The following is an 18900-nucleotide window of genomic DNA, read 5'->3' on the forward strand; positions in this document are numbered from 1 at the left end:
GCGCCAAGAGCTTCATTTCTCCCCCCCCCCCGCCTCCCATGACCCTCCGCTCGGTCGGACTGCGCGGCGTTTTAGAAGACGTCATCGGTTTGAGTTTGCGCGCGGAGTGGAGGCCGCTCGAGGAACCATAGAGATGGGCGCCGCTGAGTGTAGAGCGCCCACTTCCGGCGCTTGGCGGAGTTTTGCTGCCGGGTGACGGCGGGTGACAGAAAGTGGCGGGGCAATGCCGGAGATCGAGATCCGACATGTGGTATCCGCGAGCAGCTCCGACACGGTAGCTCGGTGGGGCGGCGGCGGCGGCGGCGGGGGCGGGGGCGTCCGCTTGGGGAACAAGGCAGCGGGGAAATGGGGCTGTTAAGTTGGGGGATGGAGGCAACCATTCTGAGGCGGGGGGGGAGTCGGATATGGGGGCGGTGCACCCTGGTGGCTTCTTGGGGTGGGGGGGGTGAGAAACCGTACGGGCGATACAGCCTCCACTCGACGAAGCCGCGGTTGCCTTCCCACGATACCTAGGCCAGACAAAGCCAGAATGGCTACTTTGGGCTCTAGCGTGTTGGGGGAAGCCAGCAGTGGTCGCCAGGCTGGGTGGGAAACCGACCATAAGAAAGGCTGAGCGCCAAAGAATGGAGGCCTTTGAACTAGGGTGCTGGAGAAGACTCCTGCGAGTCCCCTGGACTGCAAGGCGATCCAACCGGTCAGTCCTGGAGGAGATCAAGCCTGACTGCTCTTTAGAAGGCCAGATCCTGAAGTTGAAACTCAAGTCCTTTGGCCACCTAATGAGAAGGAAGGACTCCCTGGAGAAGAGCCTGATGCTGGGAAAGATGGAGGGCAAGAGAAGAAGGGGATGACAGAGAAGGAGGTGGCTGGATGGAGTCACTGAAGCAGGAGGCGTGAGCTTAAATGGACTCCAGAAGATGGTAGAGGACAGGAAGGCCTGGAGGAACGTGGTCCGTGGGGTCATGACGGGTTGGACACGACTTCGCAACTAACAACACCTTCAAGAGTATCTTTTTAGAGATAGGACTGGACAGATATGCATAATAAGCAAGTAAAGCCTAAGACTGAAGTAAGGTTGTAACATGGGAAATGAAGAAGTTTTACTCTCTAATTAGTTGTGACTGCTGAAAAAAGCCTCTAAGGCAGCAAAGCTGGCTGGGGAATTCTGGGAGTTGAAGTCCACACATCCTCAAGCAGTAGGCGTGAGCTTAAATGGACTCCAGAAGATGGTAGAGGACAGGAAGGCCTGGAGGAACGTGGTCCGTGGGGTCGCGATGGGTCGGACACGACTTCGCAACTGACAACAACAAGGCAACCTGGGCTCTTTTATGACTCGTGGACTTCAACTCCCAGAATTCCTGAGTCATAAAAGAGCCCAGGTTGCCTGCCCCTGCCTTAAGCCGTAACCTGGATGATTTGGTTTCAGCATCTGGGATCCCAAAGGTGCCTTTTTTTTTTTTCTCACGAGGCAACTGGACTTTATTTCTTCTGCTTCTTGGATGAGAAGCGAAAGGTCTTCAAGGGAAAATGAAGTCCCAGTTGCCTTTTGAAAAAGCACCTTTGGGACAACCCTGACCCTGGAGGACTGAGAGTCTCCAGAGACCTTGAGCATCTGGGATGTAATAGGAACCAATCGTTGTCATCCCCCTCAACTGCTTTTAGGGCTTGGTATGTTGGGTGGAGCTAACCCAAAACAGACGGAGAAGGGAAAGAAGAAGAAAAATGAAGGTGTCATAAGAGGAAAAAAAGGGATGTCTGCGAGAGAGGGGCTGCACTAACATAACACGTCTGACTAAACTGGGTTTGGGATATTCTGTTTTGAATAAGAAGAAAAGAAAGAAAAAGAAAAGTTGGAAAGGACCTTGGAAGTCATCTAGTCCAACCCCCTGCTCAAGCAGGAAACCTTATATCATTTCAGACAAATGGTTGTCCAGTCTCTACTTAAAAACTTCCAGTGTTGGAGCACCCACAAGTTCTGGAGGCCATTTGTTCCACTGATTAATTGTTCTAACTGTCAGGAAATTTCTTCTTAATTCTAGGTTCATTGTCTCCTTGATTAGTTTCCATCCATCACTTCTTGTCCTGCCTTCAGGCGCTTTGGGAGAATAGCTTGACTCCCTCTTCTTTGTGGCAATCCCTGAGATATTAGAAGACTGCTATCATGTCCCCCCTAGTCCTTCTCTTCGTTAAACTAGACATGCCCAATTCCAGCAACCGGTCTTTATATGCTTTAGCCCAGCGGTTCTCAACCTATGGGTCGCGACCCCATTTGGGGTCGATCGACCATTTCACGGGGGTCGCCAAGCAAGGCTGTCTGCCATTTTTTTGTCCGCCATTTTTTTCCCCTTTTCCGGCGGGTGCCTTACCTCCCTTGGGCTGAGCCAGCTGGTGGTCGGCCTGATCCGTCTCTGCCGCTTGCCAGCTACGCCTCGGCCGGCGCAGGGGGCGGAACCGCACATGCGCGGCGCTCCCGGGCAGGGAAGTCCTTGACTTACGACCGGTTGGGTAGTCCTCGACTTACGACCGGTTTAGTCCTCAACTTACGATCGGTTTAGTCCTTGACTTACGACCAGTTGGGGGTCGCGGCATTAAAAAGGTTGAGAACCACTGCTTTAGCATGTTACATGAAGTAGACCATTGCATTACTGTAAGCCAGAATAGAGCTCAGCTGGGTTTCTCAACCTCAGCAACTTTTCAGATGTGTGGACTTCAGTTCCCTGAAGTTGGCTGGGGAATTCTGGGAATTAAAATCTATGCATCTTAAAGCTGTTGAGGTTGAGAAATGCCAGAAGAGAGCAACAGGTACTTTTTGATGGATTTAAAGTTGAAGTGTGCTGTGTAAACCCAGTCCATGTCTAAGACCATTGGGGAGGAGGAGGAAAGGAAAAAAGAATAAGAAGGAGTAAAGAAGGGATGAAGAAGTTGATGTATGGATAGCAGGATTGTTTTCTTGCCCTTGATTTAGCCTCTTCTCCTGTCCCCAGACTCATTGTGCTGAGAATCTGCTCAAGGCTGACACCTATCGCAAGTGGAAGGCTGCCCAGGCTGGGGAAAAGCAAATCTCTGTCATATTACAAGTGAGTTTCTGCTAATCCCTGTGTGAAATCAGTCCCAAACACTGTCTGCAGTTGTTATAATACTTGCAGTATGACAACTTGCTGTAAGCACATTTATGCAGTTAGAAACGTGTGTGCATGTAAATTATAGTTCGTCAAGCCCAGTGCTTTTATTTTCTCTCTCCCTCTCTCTCTCTTTTTCTATGTATATGTATGTATATATAACACAAATAAATGCTTTTCAGGTGGTATTTGGAATTTCTTCATAATTCTCTTATTATTGCAGTTCATCATTCTTCTGCAGAGCCATACTGTATGCTCAGCCCTCCACCAGTCTCCTCAAAATTAGCTACTCTTAAGATGTTAGAAAAAGCAGCAGCTGGAAAAGGAAAACTTGGCTGTCTTAAATAAATTGCTGTCAGTCAAATTGGATAATAATGAGTTTGTTCCTGATTTAGTGTAGGGTCGTTCTATTTGCTGTTAGCATGGCTCAAATACATGGTTGGGGTATATTTGGTTAAATCAATATCCAGTTGTTAAGACCTGGGCCTATAGGATTCCTTTCCTGCATTTTCCACAATTCCTTACTGTACTCTCCTCTCCCCCCCCCCCCCAACAGTTTGAAAAAGAGGAGCAAATTCACAGCATTGATATTGGCAATGAAGGCTCTGCCTTTGTGGAAGTGCTGGCTGGCAGCTCTGCCTCCGCCAGTGAGCAGAATTACGAGGTGAGTGAATTCAGTACTGTCTGAGAGTTGCCATCACAGCACGGAAGTGATATTCTTTGGGTCTTCAATGAAGGGGGTTTGGTGCTATTTCCTTTGTTCCATTTGAATATGTACAGTCAGAAATAGTAGGATTCCAGCAATGTAAAACAAACATCATTTGAATACAGGTGTGTGTGGCTCCATACAGGATGACTGCTTAGCAGTTTAGGCAAAACACTAGAGCAGGGATAGGCAACTTTGGCTCTTTTATGACTCGTGGACTTCAACTCCTAGAATTCCCGAGCCAGCCATGCTGAGGGGAAAGGGAGAGGTTGCCATGCTGAGCCATGCTGGCTGAGGAATTCTGGGAGTTGAAGTCCACGAGTCATAAAAGAGCCAAGGTGTTCCAATATCTCAGGGGCTGCCCCAAAGAAGAGGGAGTCAAGCTATTCTCCAAGGCGCCTGAAGGCAGGACAAGAAGCAATGGATGGAAACTGATCAAGGAGAGAAGCAACCTAGAACTAAGGAGAAACTTCCTGACAGTTAGAACAATTAACCAGTGGAACAACCTGCCTCCAGAAGCGGTGAATGCTCCAACACTGGTAGACTGGACAGCCATTTGTCTGAAATAGTGTAGGGTTTCTGCCTGAGCAGGGGGTTGGACTTGATGACCTCCAAGGTCCCTTCCAACTTTATTATTATTATTATAACACTTATTGAGTCTTTAGGTCCATCATAAAATATGGCAGTCTTCCAATTATTATTATTATTATTGGGACCCTACTTTCCCCCTATGCTTAATCTCCGTGTTGTGATTTTTTTTTCCTGTGTGTGGCAGTTTCTCTCAAGAGCCCAAATTCTGATTTGATGTTCTATTGCTTGTTCTCAGGGTGTCTGGGGAGGACTCTTCTGGATTAAGACGGGGATTTAGTAAGAGATATATTTTCAAAAAGATGCGTTTCTTGATTTCCATTGTAGCGCTTTCCATTCTACCTCAGGTGCTGTTGGTGACATCCTCCTTCATGTCTCCCTCAGAGAGCAAGAGTAGCACCAACTTGAACAGAGTCCGTATGTTTGGGTCAGATAAACTGGTGAAGGCTACAGCTGAGAAGAAGTGGGACCGAGTTAAGATTGTTTGTACCCAGCCGTACACCAAGGTTTATATTTTGTAAACAAACTTATATGGGATGCTGGCAGGAGTCTGCCTTGGACTGCTGCATTTATTTCTTCCTCAGAAGCTTGATAAGGAGCTGGTACCTTTTAGTGTACTCTTTAGCACAGGGGGTCTTCAAACTCGGCCCTTTTATGACTCAATGGACTTCAACTCCCAGCATTCCTCAGCCAGCGTGCCTGGCTGAGGAATTCTGGGAGTTGAGTCCATGAGTCATAAAAGGGCCGAGTTTGAAGACCCCTGCTTTAGCAACTCTTGTGTTTGATATCTGTCAGTTGGGTTCCATGCCTCTTGTAACTGCATTTTAAGGGTGAAATGGTCATCATTTCCTAATATGAGAAAAGTAGATCTCATGCAGTATTGAAGATCATCTGGCAAACAGAAGTAAATATTTTTGAGTATTCAGCCTTTCTGGAGGTGAGGTGAAGCTCATCTTCAGAAGTTCACAATTAATGCCTTTTCTAGATCTAGATGAAGGTCTGTAGATAATTAAATGAGTTAAAATCTAGTTGATCCAAAAAAAAAGGTAACAGTTATTAGCCATTTATGTTAAGCAAGACTGTCCCTAAGAGATGCTATGAAGAGGAAATTGCAAGCTCTCAATAGGTCAACCTTCCTGTTGATTTATTAAGCCCACCAGAGAACCTTCCAGATTTCTTTGGAGTTGGGAATTGTAGACGTTGAAATCCCCACAGTAGGGCAATGCCCCAAGAAGGCTATAGTAATGCTAGTCTTTTTTCTAACATTTATTAGCCACTCCTAAATTTATCTACCTTCTGTTACAGAGCTGGTTTCTGTCCTAGCTTTGGACAGAATGTGGTCTGTAATTAGAGAAGACAGTTGCACGTACAGAATGACAATTGTTTATGGCTGCTTAATTTGCCTAAATCTGAATCCTCTTAACATCTCTCTTCAGTCTCTGGCTTATGGCCTTTCCTTCGTGAGGTTCCATTCTCCTCCAGACAGCACTGAGACACATTCCAAAATGGCTTCACCGGTGAGCATCCCTTAAGTTACCCGATATCTGTGGTCTTGTATTTCACCGCTCTTCTTTGCCAAAAATCTGGATATCTCATTCTCTTTTTTGTTCCACCTGCATCAGAAAGTCACCAAATTGGGCCAGTTTAAGGTGAAGGAGGATGACAGCAATTCCAGCTCTTTGAAACCCGGTGCTCTCTTCTTCAGCCGTGCCAGTAAACCCCTAGTCTCCCCTCCTAAAGGTAATTATCACACATTTTATCCCACCTAAAGGTTATTGGAAGTTCACCGTTGTGGTAATCAGTGCTCAGTCATTGCAGGGTGCAAATATGGCTGGCTGCCTTCGCAGCGTTTATTGCCTTATATACAGGTATTCAAATAGCATAAAGTAAGATGGCATCAGCATAGCAACAGCATTTCTATTGGTGAAACCCCTTGCCAATCATTAAGAAGATATCAGCTAAGAGGCCCCAGACAGGGAGCAGTTTTCTACCACATCCTGTTGATGTAACCTAGATGATACCATGTGCTAGCCTGGGGTAGTTTCCCACATTGCCATGGTGATGTGAATGGATGAGATCATGTAGAGAGAAGAGGCACGCAGGCGTTGGAAGAGCAGTTTGCTGCACACGACCTCTACCTGGCCCCTATCTCTACACACCGTTACTATTAATCATCCAGGCAAGAGGAGGCAATAGTCTTTCTCTGTTGCTCCTTAGAAGCTGATCATATGTGAGATTCTGCCTTTGCAGAATTGCTATTATCAAATAAGATCTGATAAAGTGAGATCTGTTACCTTCTTCCTTGGCCATTCTTGAAATGAAAATTGTTTTGGTTGAAAGTGTCAGTTTTAATGCTTTATCTGCTCTTTAGTGTTTGCAGTGTCAGCGCTGCTAATATTGAATATTCTTGCTTTGACAAAACATACAGAACTGCCTGGTATTTTTAGAGTTAATTCAGATGATGGTGGGGAGGAGGAGGAGAAAGATAGGACTGCACTCTGGAAGAGAACGGAAGAGAACCTTTGCCCTTCCACCTGATAGGAGAAGGTGATATATGACAGCAAATTTAGGGAGGGAACGTGCTGGTAAATTAATTGCTCAGGGGAAGAGAATTTCAGATCTTAGCATCTCTTCGGTTGTGCCGACATGTTGTAACATAAATAAAAGACTTATTAGGAAACCAATGCCTGGAAGTTCTTTGAAATGTTTCATTAGTCGGAACCTGACAGTTTCCTGTATGTATAGATATCCACGTTGAGACTGGTAACTGATGATGGTGTTAATTATTATTATTCTTGCAGCATCTCAGAATGACCAGCCTTCACCCAGTTACGCCGCTGCCTCATTGCAGACCAACAAATCTCTTTCTCCTGACTCTTCACCATCAGCAGTGGAAAAGCCCACCATCAAAACCCCACCCAAGGTAAAGGAGAGAAAACAGAAGCCACGTGTGAGTGGGCCAATGCTCACATTCCAACTTTTTTCTTTCTCTTAATTTGCCGTCCAAGCTGAAAAACAAAAATAAATTTCTCATTTAATGACCACCACCATTCAGTGATGGTTTGAAGCTTCAGTGGCACAGGACAAGTGGTACATATGACTGAGCATCATAGTTGCAGCTGTTACGACACACAAACACACACACACACACCACGTTCATGTCATTGTGATCTAGCCATTCAGTGACTGGCTTGCAGTTATGCCATGGCTGCATCCTGTGCTCGTGTGATGTCTATTGGCAACCTTCACCGTTGGCTTTTGACAAGCTGAGTCAAATCAAATCAACCTTTATTGACCAAGTACAACATATGTACACTGAGATTGGCTAAGCCTCCCTTCGTGCACACACACACACACCGACACAACTCACAGTGACAGCAAACACACAATCTTATTACACCACGTGAACTTATTGCACAACGCGCCGGCACCACAAGTCTATCATACATGGAGTTATTTTCCATTCAGGGTAGAAACGGTTCTTCAGCCTGTGGGTGCGGCTGGCTAGGCTTCTATATCTCCTGCCCCATGGTAGGAGAGTAAAGAAGTGCTGACCAGGGTGTGAGTCGTCCCTGAGGATTTTCCTCACTCTTCTAAGGCAGCGGGCCCTAGTGAGGTCGCCTAGTGGTGTCAGGGGACAGCCCACGATGTTTTGTGCTATGCTCACCACCCTCTGTAATGTCTTTCCGCGGCTGTCAAGCCAGCATACCACACCATAATGCAGTGTGAGACCAGTAAAAGAAGGTCATCAGTCGTTGTTCCACTTTGTTCTTTCGCAAGACCCTAAGGAAGTGGAGTCTCTGTTGGGCCTTTCTGGCCAACTGGGTTGTGTTGATTTTCCAGGTGAGATCTTCGCTGAGGTAGACTCCCAGGAATTTAAAGGAGGAAACTCCCTCCACACAGTCCAGCCCCCCACCCCGATGTAAAGTCAACGAAGAAGCTGGAGGAGGTTGCAAATGGTCACCCTGTGATGTTGCACAAGTTGCTTAATGATGGCAACTACAGTTGTGGCCAAAATTATGGAAACCTTTTGGGAAAAGTGTACAGTAGAAATGCCACCTTTGGTTAAGTTTCCACCCATTTTTCTTCTAATTTCTTTATAACTGTAGCCTTGTTCACTTAATAATACTATTTTATATCGCTTTCTGGGCAACCAGTCAACTCTTTGCACCATGACTTTAATTTTATTACATTTTACAAGAAAGAACACAAGAAAACCCAACCAACTTGATAGCGATCCCATAACACACTGACAAAGGTCCTCCTCTCAGCTTCAATACATGACATCAATAACTGAATCCTACTGTGATCTGATTGGCTCATTGCCAAAACAAGATGACGCCAGATTGGCTCTCTCAGATAATTGAACAAACTTTGTTGCATTACATTCTTGATTAAATTATCTTTCCATCGATATATAATTTTATGGTACTACAAAAAAAAAAGTGTTATTAGCCATCAAACCTGAAAAATACACTTTTCCTAAAAGGTTTCCACAATTTTGACCACTACTGTAGAAGTGCTGGAACTGCCCTCATAAGTTTGTATGGTCATCTGACGATGTGTTTCATGACCTTGTCACTTAGCAACAGGAATTCTGTTTGTTCCCAATTACTGTTGTTAAGCAAGGACTACTGTACTTCCATTCCACAATCTACTACATTGCCTATCTAGGCACATGAGCGAGGTTCATTCATGGGTCAGAGCAGCAGGATAGGTCCCAGAATTATTTACAGCCAATCTAAAGGATCCTTAAGCTAATATCTGTCTCAGAAGTAAATCCAGTGAAGTTGGGAGAGGCTTCTCTCCCGAGTGTTTTAGGATGAGTTGCAGCCTTAAAGTTTTCTTGTCTTTGTAGGAACCCACCCCAGTTAAAAGGAAGTTTGAATTTAGCAAAGAAAATGCCGCTCTCTCCTCAGCAACCAAGAAAGCTAATCCCGAGAAGTCCCGCGTTACACACCCGCCTGCCAAAAAACACAAAGGTGTGTGAAGAAAGGGGGAAACTTGCGAGTTGAAATTTCATGCAGTACATAAATGTTTTTTGATTCATCTATTGCAGTGGTTCTCAACCTGTGGGTCGGGACCCCATTTGGGGTCGATCGACCATTTCACGGGGGTCGCCAAGCAAGGCTGTCCGCCATATTTTTTTGTCCGCCATTTTTTTTTCCCCTTTTCCGGCGGGTGCCTTACCTCCCTTGGGCTGGGCCAGCTGGTGGTCGGCCTGCTCCGTCTCTGCCGCTTGCCAGCTACGCCTCGGCCGGCGCAGGGGGTGGAACCACGCATGCGCGGCGCTCCCGGGCAGGGAAAGTCCTCGACTTACGACCGGTTGGGTAGTCCTCGACTTACGACTGGTTTAGTCCTCGACTTACGACCGGTTTAGTCCTCGACCTACGACCGGTTGGGGTCGCGGCATTAAAAAGGTTGAGAACCACTGATCTATTGCTCGAGCAGGGGGTCAGACTAGAAGACCTCCAAGATCCCTTCTAACTCGGTTGTTCTGTTATTCTAATTTGTGTGGCCTCCCCTCTCAGAAAGCATCTCTGCCTGGTGAACAGTATTAAAATGAAATGAAAGCAGTTGCGTTTTCAGCACATTGCTTTCTCTTTTTTAAAAAAATTATCTTTATTAAATTCCAGGCTCAAACATTAAAAACACTAACGTAAAAGGAAAAGGAAGTAACAGAACAAATTAAAATGACCAAAAAAATGCCTCAACGTTTGTAAATATTTTTAGTACATTACTTTCTTGAAGTTGGATTTTAAGCACAGACTGGGTAGAAAGGGAATTTCTTTACGCTTGCATCTGGTTTTGACTAATTTACATCAAAGAACGAGCAGTGATCTGGGCCTGCCTTCTCCTTACCTGACCTTTGCCTTTTGTTTTTGTGGATTTGCAGTTTCTCTTTCCACGTCTCCTCCCCAGAAGACGTTACCTTTCAAAAAAGCTCTTCCAACGCAGTCTTTGGAGGAGACAGCAAACGGGTCTTTCCAACAACTCCTACAGGGTACCGTCTTCGTGCTGAGTGGTTTCCAGAACCCCTTTCGCTCTGAATTAAGGGACAAGGCCTTGGAAATGGGGGCCAAGTACCGTCCAGACTGGACCCCCGACAGCACTCACCTCATGTACGTGACAGTGGATCTACCCTCCTAAAACATGCATTTTGTTTTTCCTTCATTCCCTGTAAGTTAAGCCATTGCAATCTCAAATGCTCTATCCAGGGGTAGGCAACCTCGGTTCTTTTATGACTCGTGGACTTCAACTCCCAGAATTCCTGAGCCAGCCACGCTGAGGGGAAAGGGAGAGGTTTCCAAGCTGAGCCATGCTGGCTCAGGAATTCTGGGAGTTGAAGTCCAGAAGTCATGGAGGGGCCAAGGTTGCCTATCCCTGACCTAGGTGATAGATAGATAGATGATAGATTAGATTAGATTAGATTAGATCAGACAGACAGACAGACAGACAGACAGACAGACAGACAGACAGACAGACCGACAGACCGACCGACCGACCGACCGACCGACCTAGATCGGGGTAGGCAACCTTGGCTCTTTTATGACTCGTGGACTTCAACTCCCAGAATTCCTGAGCCAGCCATGCTGAGGGGAAAGGGAGAGGTTTCCAGGCTGAGCCATGCTGGCTCAGGAATTCTGGGAGTTGAAGTCCGTGAGTCATAAAAGAGCCGAGGTTGCCTACCCCTGGTCTACTCAGTGAGTCTAAGACCACAGCTTTGTTTTTGGTAAAAGAACTTAAAAGAGACCCCCAGTTCTGCTAGGGTCTGCCACAATTCGCTGCAGCCAGTTCGCCATGGGACAAGAGTTTCACTAATATCAAAGAAATAGCGGAATAGAATCGTTAAAGAACGCCAAAGAGGAACAAAATGAAAATGTGAATGAAAAAAATTGAAAATAATTTTTAAATTATTGTAAATAATTAAATAGAATTGTTAAATTGTCCCGCAAAAAGTTGCCCTGTGGTGAATTGGCCACGACGACTTGTTCCGCAGCAGAATTGGCCGTGGTGAGTTGTCCTGTTTTGATTTTGCTAATAACATTACAAAGAAGAAATTATTTTCTCTGCTGTGCTTCCCCAAAATGATCAGAGTGTGGGCAGGACCTGTGGCAATTTCCAGTTTCAAAACTGCCATAGCAAACAGACCTGGATGTCTCTGGGGCCGAGAGCTGTTGTATAGCATAAAGAGGGGTAGGCAACCTTGGCTCTTTTATGACTCGTGGACTTCAACTCCCAGAATTCCTGAGTCAGTGTGGCTGGTTCAGGAATTCTGGGAGTTGAAGTCCACGAGTCATAAAAGAGCCAAGATTGCCTACCCTGGCATAACATAAACGACATGACTCTTGTGTCTGATACTCACGATGCAAATGCCAAGTTGTGTCCTTTGGGCAGTTAGCGCCTACACAAATACGATGTTGCTTTGACAATAATGAGTGTACTTTGTTAGGGAAGACCTTGAACTAAGAGCTGATGGAAGATTTCAGTTATTCGATGGGCAGTTCCCATTCATGGCTGCCCCAAAATGTGCCTTAGATGAGTTTGTTGGAACTTAAGTCCCCATCAAGTTTGCTGCCTTTAAAAACAGCCTTCCTTTTGCATTGCTGTCCATTGTCAAGATCTCCCCCAGTGCTACTGCTCTCTTTATTTATTATATCCCACCTTTATGATTTTTATAAATACAGGTAGTCCCCGACTTACAGCTATTCATTTAGTGACCATTCCAAGTTACAACGGCACTGAAAAAAAGTGACTTATGACCATGTTAAACCCTTAACGACTGTTGCAATACCCCCCTGCTCATGGGATCAAATTTCGGACACTTGGCAACAGGCATGTATTTATGACGGTTGCAGTGTCCCGGGGTCATGTGATCCCCTTTTGTCATCTTTTGACAAGCAAAGTCACCTGAGGAAGCCAGATCCACTGAACAACTATGTTAGTAACTTAACAAGTGTAGGAAATTCACAACTGGGCCAAGAAAGAAATGGAGCAAAATTCACTTAACAAATGTCTTGTTTAGCAATAGAAATGTTGGGCTCAGTTGTCGTAAGTCGAGGACTATCTGTGACACAATGTGCCGCACGTACACAATACACCTTCCTCCTCCTATTGTCACTCCAACAAGTCTTGTGCTGAGGAAGAGCAACTAATAATAATAATAATAATAATAATAATAATAATAATAATAATAATAAAGTTGGAAGGGACCTTGGAGGTCATCTAGTCCAACCCCCTGCTCAGGCAGGAAACCCTATACCATTTCGGACAAATGGCTGTCCAGTCTCTTCTTAAAAACTTCCAGTGTTGGCGCGTTCACCGCTTCTGGAGGCAGGTTGTTCCACTGATTAATTGTTCTAACTGTCAGGAAGTTTCTCCTTAGTTCCAGGTTGCTTCTCTCCTTGACTAGTTTCCCTCCGTTGCTTCTTGTCCTGCCTTCAGGGGCTTTGGAAAATAGCTTGACTCCCTCTTCTTTGGGGCAGCCCCTGAGATATTGGAACACTGCTATCATGTCCCCCCTCGTCCTTGACCAAACCAACCCAGCCCAGCTTTCGTTCCTAAGGCGGGACTAGAACTCGTAGTCACCTGGTGATTTGCCCAAAGTCACCCAGTGTGCTTTCGTGCCTCACCTGGGGCTAGAACTCACTGCCTCTTGCTGATTGGCCCAAAGTCACCCAGCCAACTTTCATGCCTAAAGTAGGACTAAAACTCCCAGTCGCCTGGTTTTTTTGCCTGCTGCCTTCGCCACTAGGCCGAACTGGCTGGTTTCATCCTGGTGCCTTGCAGATTGCAATGCACCCCTCCGTGTTAAGTGACTCTGTTTCTCCTTCCAGCTGTGCCTTTGCCAACACCCCCAAATACAGCCAGGTGAAGGGGCTCGGGGGCACCATTGTACGGAAGGAGTGGATCCTGGACTGTTACCGTAGCCGTCGGTGCTTACCCTGCAAACAGTGAGTTGTCCAGGGGAACGGGAACCTTAGGTAGATTCTACTCGGTCTTCATTTCAAACTACAACTGGCAGGTTCCCTTTCCCAGGTACCTGATGGGCAGCCCCGATTCGTCCAGCAGCGAACAGGAAGAGGAGAGCGAGGAGGAGACCACAGCTGCACACCGCAGAGTGTTGACTCCTCAACAGGTAGGCTAGCTGTGTTCCTTTTGGGCAGGGGTCTTCGAACTTGGCCCTTTTATGACTCGTGGACTTCAACTCCCAGAATTCCTCAGCCAGGCATGCCAAGTTTGAAGACCCCTGGTTTGGGGGATGTTCCCGTTACTGTGCTATATAGTGAGTTTCATTATAGGTTTTTCTTATCCGATTTGACGGTTATTTTGCAACCTGGACATTGGTGTAAGTCATGAGACTGTAATCCTTTAAGAGTGTTTTGCCTTTGTGGGGAAGATATCAGGAATTTTTGAGAGGAGAGCCAGTTTGGTCTGGTGGTTAAGGCACCCGGCTAGAAAGCAAGGGGCTGTGAGTTCAAGTCCCGCCTTAGCCATGCAAGACTGCTGGGTGAGTTTGGGCCAGTCACCAGGAGACTGTGAGTTCAAGTCCCGCCTTAGGCATGAAAGCTGGCTGGGTGACTTTGGGCCAGTCACCAGAGACTGTGAGTTCTAGTCCCGCCTTAGATATGAAAGCTAGCTGGGTGACTTTGGGCCAGTCACCAGGAGACTGTGAGTTCTAGTCCCGCCTTAGCCATGCAAGACTGCTGGGTGACTTTGGGCCAGTCACCAGGAGACTGTGAGTTCAAGTCCCGCCTTAGGCATGAAAGCTGGCTGGGTGACTTTGGGCCAGTCACCAGGAGACTGTGAGTTCTAGTCCCGCCTTAGGCATGAAAGCTAGCTGGGTGACTTTGGGCCAGTCACCAGAGACTGTGAGTTCTAGTCCCGCCTTAGGCATGAAAGCTGGATGGGTGACTTTGAGCCAGTCACCAGGAGACTGTGAGTTCAAGTCCCGCCTTAGCCATGCAAGACTGCTGGGTGAGTTTGGGCCAGTCACCAGGAGACTGTGAGTTCTAGTCCCGCCTTAGACATGAAAGCAAGCTAGGTGACTTTGAGCCAGTCACTCCCTCTCAGCCTATTCCAGGGAAAATAGGAGGCGGGATGTGTGCTGGATTTAAATGACAAAGAAATGTTGTCATTAAATCCTGCCTAAGCCTCCCCCCCCCAAAAAAAAACCTTGCTGCAATGAGTTTGCCTTCCTCTGTGCCTCTATAATTGACTCCTGCCCTCCTGTGCCAGAAAACCAGTGTGCCCAGCCCCAACCACAAGATTAAGCCTGCCACCAGCCCCAAAGTAACGCAGGCGGTGCCACCCAGAGTGTCTTCCGAGGAGGAGGAGGAAGAGGAGCCAACCACCTCTCAGAACAGCAACATCCACAACAATTCAAGGGCTTCCAGCGGGGATGAGAAATTCGCAGGTAGAGTGGACCCTAATTTTGGGATGCAGGGAAATTCCTGCTCCCCTGGAATCCGTGGTTGGTGACGAGTGGGGCATGGGGTGGTTGAAAGCAAGGTCCAGAGGCCTCTCTGCCCACCTTGTGGAGATTGTTGGAGAGGCCATCTTCTCCCCACCAGTGATCAGAACAGCTTACTCGGCAATTTGACAATGGCGACATAGAAGAGATTGCTGATGTTTCCTTTCTGTTGCCTCCTAGGTCTTCAAGACAACGGAGATGAAGGGTCCGGTGACACAGATGACGAGTTAAGGAGGTTGGTCACGTGATACCTGTTGCAGTTGACCCTTCCTGTGTGGACTGCGTCACTTAATAACTGAGACAGAGCTTGCCATCTTAGACTCTGTCGGGTTGAAGCCTGGAAGCCTTTTGGGGTTGTGGCGCGGATCCTTTCCCAAAAGCTGATCCCATGTCTCCTCTGGCTTAGAGTTGAAGAGGAACACCGCAAAAAGCAGCAAGGCGGACGGAGGCTAGTCCCAGAACCAGACAGTGACCCCTACGCGGGTTCCACTGATGAGAACACAGACGTGGAGGAACAGCCAGAGCCGGATCAGCCTATCCCAGAACTTCCAGGTTTGTCCAAACCGATCTAAAGTTTGGCGTTTCTTTTATTTATTTTTCCTAATCTCAGTTCCAATATGTGGGTTTTTAGTCCATTACTCTTTAGCTAAATAATCAGTATCTAGTACAGCTGGTCCCCGACTTAACGACCACAGTTGGGACTGTAACTTCCATTGCTGAGCGGTGCATTTTTTAAAGTAAGGTGCCGAGAAAGAGTGACTGGCCCAAAGTCACCCAGGTGGCTTGCAGGCCTAAGGCAGGACTAAAACTCGCCTTCTCCTGATCTCTAGCCTAGCTGCCTTAAGCCACCAGATCGAATTGGCTGTGATGATGAGAGAACTAATGGGTATGTCTGGATTGTCCTGTCTTCATTCCACTTCTCTAGGAACTTTGCTTTTCCTTTCCAGATCTGTTTGTTGGCAAATGCTTCTTCCTTTATGGTGAATTCCCTTCTCAGGAACGACGTCTCCTGAATCGCTACATCATAGCTTTCAATGGGTGAGTTTTTACAAGATCATTGCTGTAGGACTCTCCCACTGCCTAAATGGGTTGCTGCATTATAACTATAAATGATGCCATATATATCTATATCTGTCTGTCTGTCTGTCTGTCTATCTATCTATTCTATCTAATCTATCTAATCTATCTATCTAATCTGTCTATCTAATCTATCTATCTAATCTGTCTATCTATCTAATCTAATCTAATCTAATCTATCTATCAACAACTCTTCACCCAAAGAAAGTAGATGAAAATTTCCACCCCATCTCTAAAGCCTGTAGAAAGAATTGGGTTTTTAAAATCTTCCAGGAAGCCAACGGTTGAGATCATCCAAACCTCATGGCGGAAATTGTTCCAAAGGACAAACGCTGTGGCTAAGAAGGCACATACATCTCCTAGGTCCCATAAGACTACACTCTTTTACCAAAGTGACATGGAGCATGCCTCCTCTTCCCAATCTGATTCGACAGGCAGAAACCACGAGAGACCAGCAATCCTTCATACGTACATAATTATAGAAAGAAAAAAATAGGATTAAAAATGGCCCCCGTTTTTGAATACGTTCTTTCACAAAGGGCGGGAATGGAAATGGGCCTGTGCTGTTCTAGTCTTGATGCCAAATCAACTCTGTTTCAAAGGCTTCGTGTCCTAGATGCTTTCTTATCTCTAGAGAGAAAGAGGGCTCTCTCTAAAAAGCGTACTTCTTGACTTCTTGCAGGGAACTGGAGGACTACATGAACGAGCGTGTAAACTATGTGATCACGGCTCAAGAATGGGATGACACATTTGACGAGGTGAGCTGGCCTCTTCAGCCTTCAGGGAACTAGCCCCAAAGGGCAGGTCTTTAAACCATTTAATCAGACCAATAGGACCATGTCTGTCATAATTCTGAAGACTTTTGAGGAATTGTCAAATTTACATTTACTGAACAGGGTACTCAGTCTTCTGGTGGCTAGGGACTGTGCTAACGTCAGGAGCAAAAAAAAAATCAAGACTGTATGTTAAACTGCGGTTCAGAAGATGTATTGCTCTTTACACAAAAACCTAGTCCAGTGATGGCGAACCTTTTAGAGACCGAGTGCCCAAACTGCAACCCAAAACCCACTTATGCATCGTCGGGTGCCGGGTGGTTGTGGCCCATTGGGTGGGTGTGGCCAATTGGGTGGGCGTGGCTGCGGTAACGGCAGACTGGGTGGGACTAAAAAGTTCAATCAATCAATCCCAACTTTGCAAGATCTTTTTTTTTTTTCCCGTGAGAAGTTGAAATTGACTGATTGAACCTTTTTATTTTGCACACGGCGGCGGAGGCCTAAAGCAAAAAGGTTTTATAAAACCCAGCTGAAGGCCTAGGACTGGGCCGACGGCACGCGTGCCCGCAGAGAGGGCTCTGCGTGCCGCCTCTGGCACCCGTGCCATAGGTTCGCCACCACTGACCTAGTCAATGCTAAATTGGCGCCAGGTAAGGATCAATGAAATTGTTGAAAGGAGAAAAGAAGACAAGATGGTGATAGGGGAAATTTGGCAGGACTCCTCTTTCATGGAACAAATTGAAGGAGGCATACAAGGTCATGCCATTGCACTGTACCACAGTGTTTCTCAACCTTGGGAACTTTAAGGTGGGTGGACTTCAACCCTGGCTGAGGAATTCTGGGAGTTGAAGTCCATCCATCTGAAAGTTCCAAGGAGGAGAAACACTGCTGTACTAATAACTCTTAAGTTGGTGCACGGGATGAAGTTTCCCAAAAGAGATTCCTTAGAACAGACATGTCAAACACAAGGCCCGGGGGCCGGATACGGCCCACGAAGTGGTTTCATGTGGCCCGCGAAGCCATCCTGGAAACAGTGAGGGAACGGCCCCCGCTGCCTCGGCCTGGCCCAGGCCGGCCGAGAGCCAATGTACAATTTTGTGGTGGCCATCTATGCTGAAACACATTCAGTCTTAGCTCCACAAGGCCGTCTGGAAACAGCGAGGAACCAGCCCCTGCCGCATCGGCCCTACCCCTGGGTGCATGCTTTGGGAGGTGTCACCCTTTGTGAGGAATGAAGAAATGGACCATGCCTTGGCGCTTGCCCCGGTCCCACCTCCTTCTGCCAAAGACCCTCAGATCTGTCCCACTCCTGCCCAGGCCCCCACAGGCACCCTTGACGCGAACGATGTAGAGCTGGCCATGCCCACCCAGTAGGCCACACCCACTCCATCCACGCCCATCCAGTAGGCCGCACCCACCCAGCCCCCTGAGGGCAACCTCAATGCTGATGCAGCCCTCAATGAAATTGAGTTTGACAGCCCTGCCTTAGAAGGAGGAGAAAAATCTTAATGTGAATGCCAGTATTAGCCAGCGTCAGCTGTCTCTGTCTACAAATAGGCTGGGTTCAACCACTTTGAGTAGAGCTGAGATTTTTCATGGTCTCCTTCCTAATTTTGGCTCCAGGCTCTGAACGAGAACCCCAACCTTTCCTTCGTGCGTCCCCGTTGGATCTACAACTGCAATGACCGGCAGAAACTGATCCCCCACCAGCCGTACGTCGTCGTGCCACGAGCGTAGGAGGATCCCTGCTGGAGTTTGTATATAATGTATATTCGCCTCTTGGGGTGGGGGGGGGAGAAAGTCCTTAGCCTCCTGGATAGTTGAAATAGGGCACTCCTGTTGGAGAAATTGCCTTCCTTTTAAGCCCTCCCAACACTGGGGTTGTTTGGATGGTCTTTGTTTACGTTTTTTTTTCCCCACCCAGTTCCACCAGATCATGTCGGAAGCTAGTCCGCTTTTGGAAAGCAATGTTTGCTGTGGGCTTTTCTGGAACAGGGCTAGGGTCCTCTTCCAGGACGGAGAAGGCGTTCCCTTAAAATTAGAGCCCGGAGTTCAACAAAGGCAAAAGTTAATGCACAGAGAGAAATTCACAAATCTCTTCCTTGCCTTTGTATTTCTTGCCTTTCTCACTTAGTATTGGTGGTCCTCTTTCTCTTCTTTGTCTTC

The 18900-nt window shown here is 47.0% G+C and overlaps 1 protein-coding gene across 1 annotated transcript; it reads left to right on the forward strand.

Moving 5' to 3' along the window:
• The first annotated feature begins 223 nt into the window (after positions 1-223).
• XRCC1 (X-ray repair cross complementing 1) lies at positions 224-18481 on the forward strand. The gene is made up of 17 exons (XM_015822380.1): positions 224-274; positions 2982-3074; positions 3673-3780; positions 4758-4916; positions 5847-5927; positions 6033-6150; positions 7212-7333; positions 9269-9392; positions 10307-10532; positions 13248-13364; positions 13450-13549; positions 14650-14827; positions 15065-15119; positions 15291-15436; positions 15832-15922; positions 16644-16719; positions 18358-18481. Exons 1-17 carry the CDS (start codon positions 224-226, stop codon positions 18469-18471), a joined length of 1959 nt encoding a protein of 652 aa, XP_015677866.1. The 3' UTR covers positions 18472-18481.
• Positions 18482-18900: the final 419 nt, after the last annotated feature.

This window comes from Protobothrops mucrosquamatus, unplaced genomic scaffold, assembly GCF_001527695.2.
Source record: "Protobothrops mucrosquamatus isolate PMUCROS unplaced genomic scaffold, P.Mucros_1.0 scaffold1541, whole genome shotgun sequence".
Lineage (NCBI taxonomy): Eukaryota > Metazoa > Chordata > Lepidosauria > Squamata > Viperidae > Protobothrops > Protobothrops mucrosquamatus.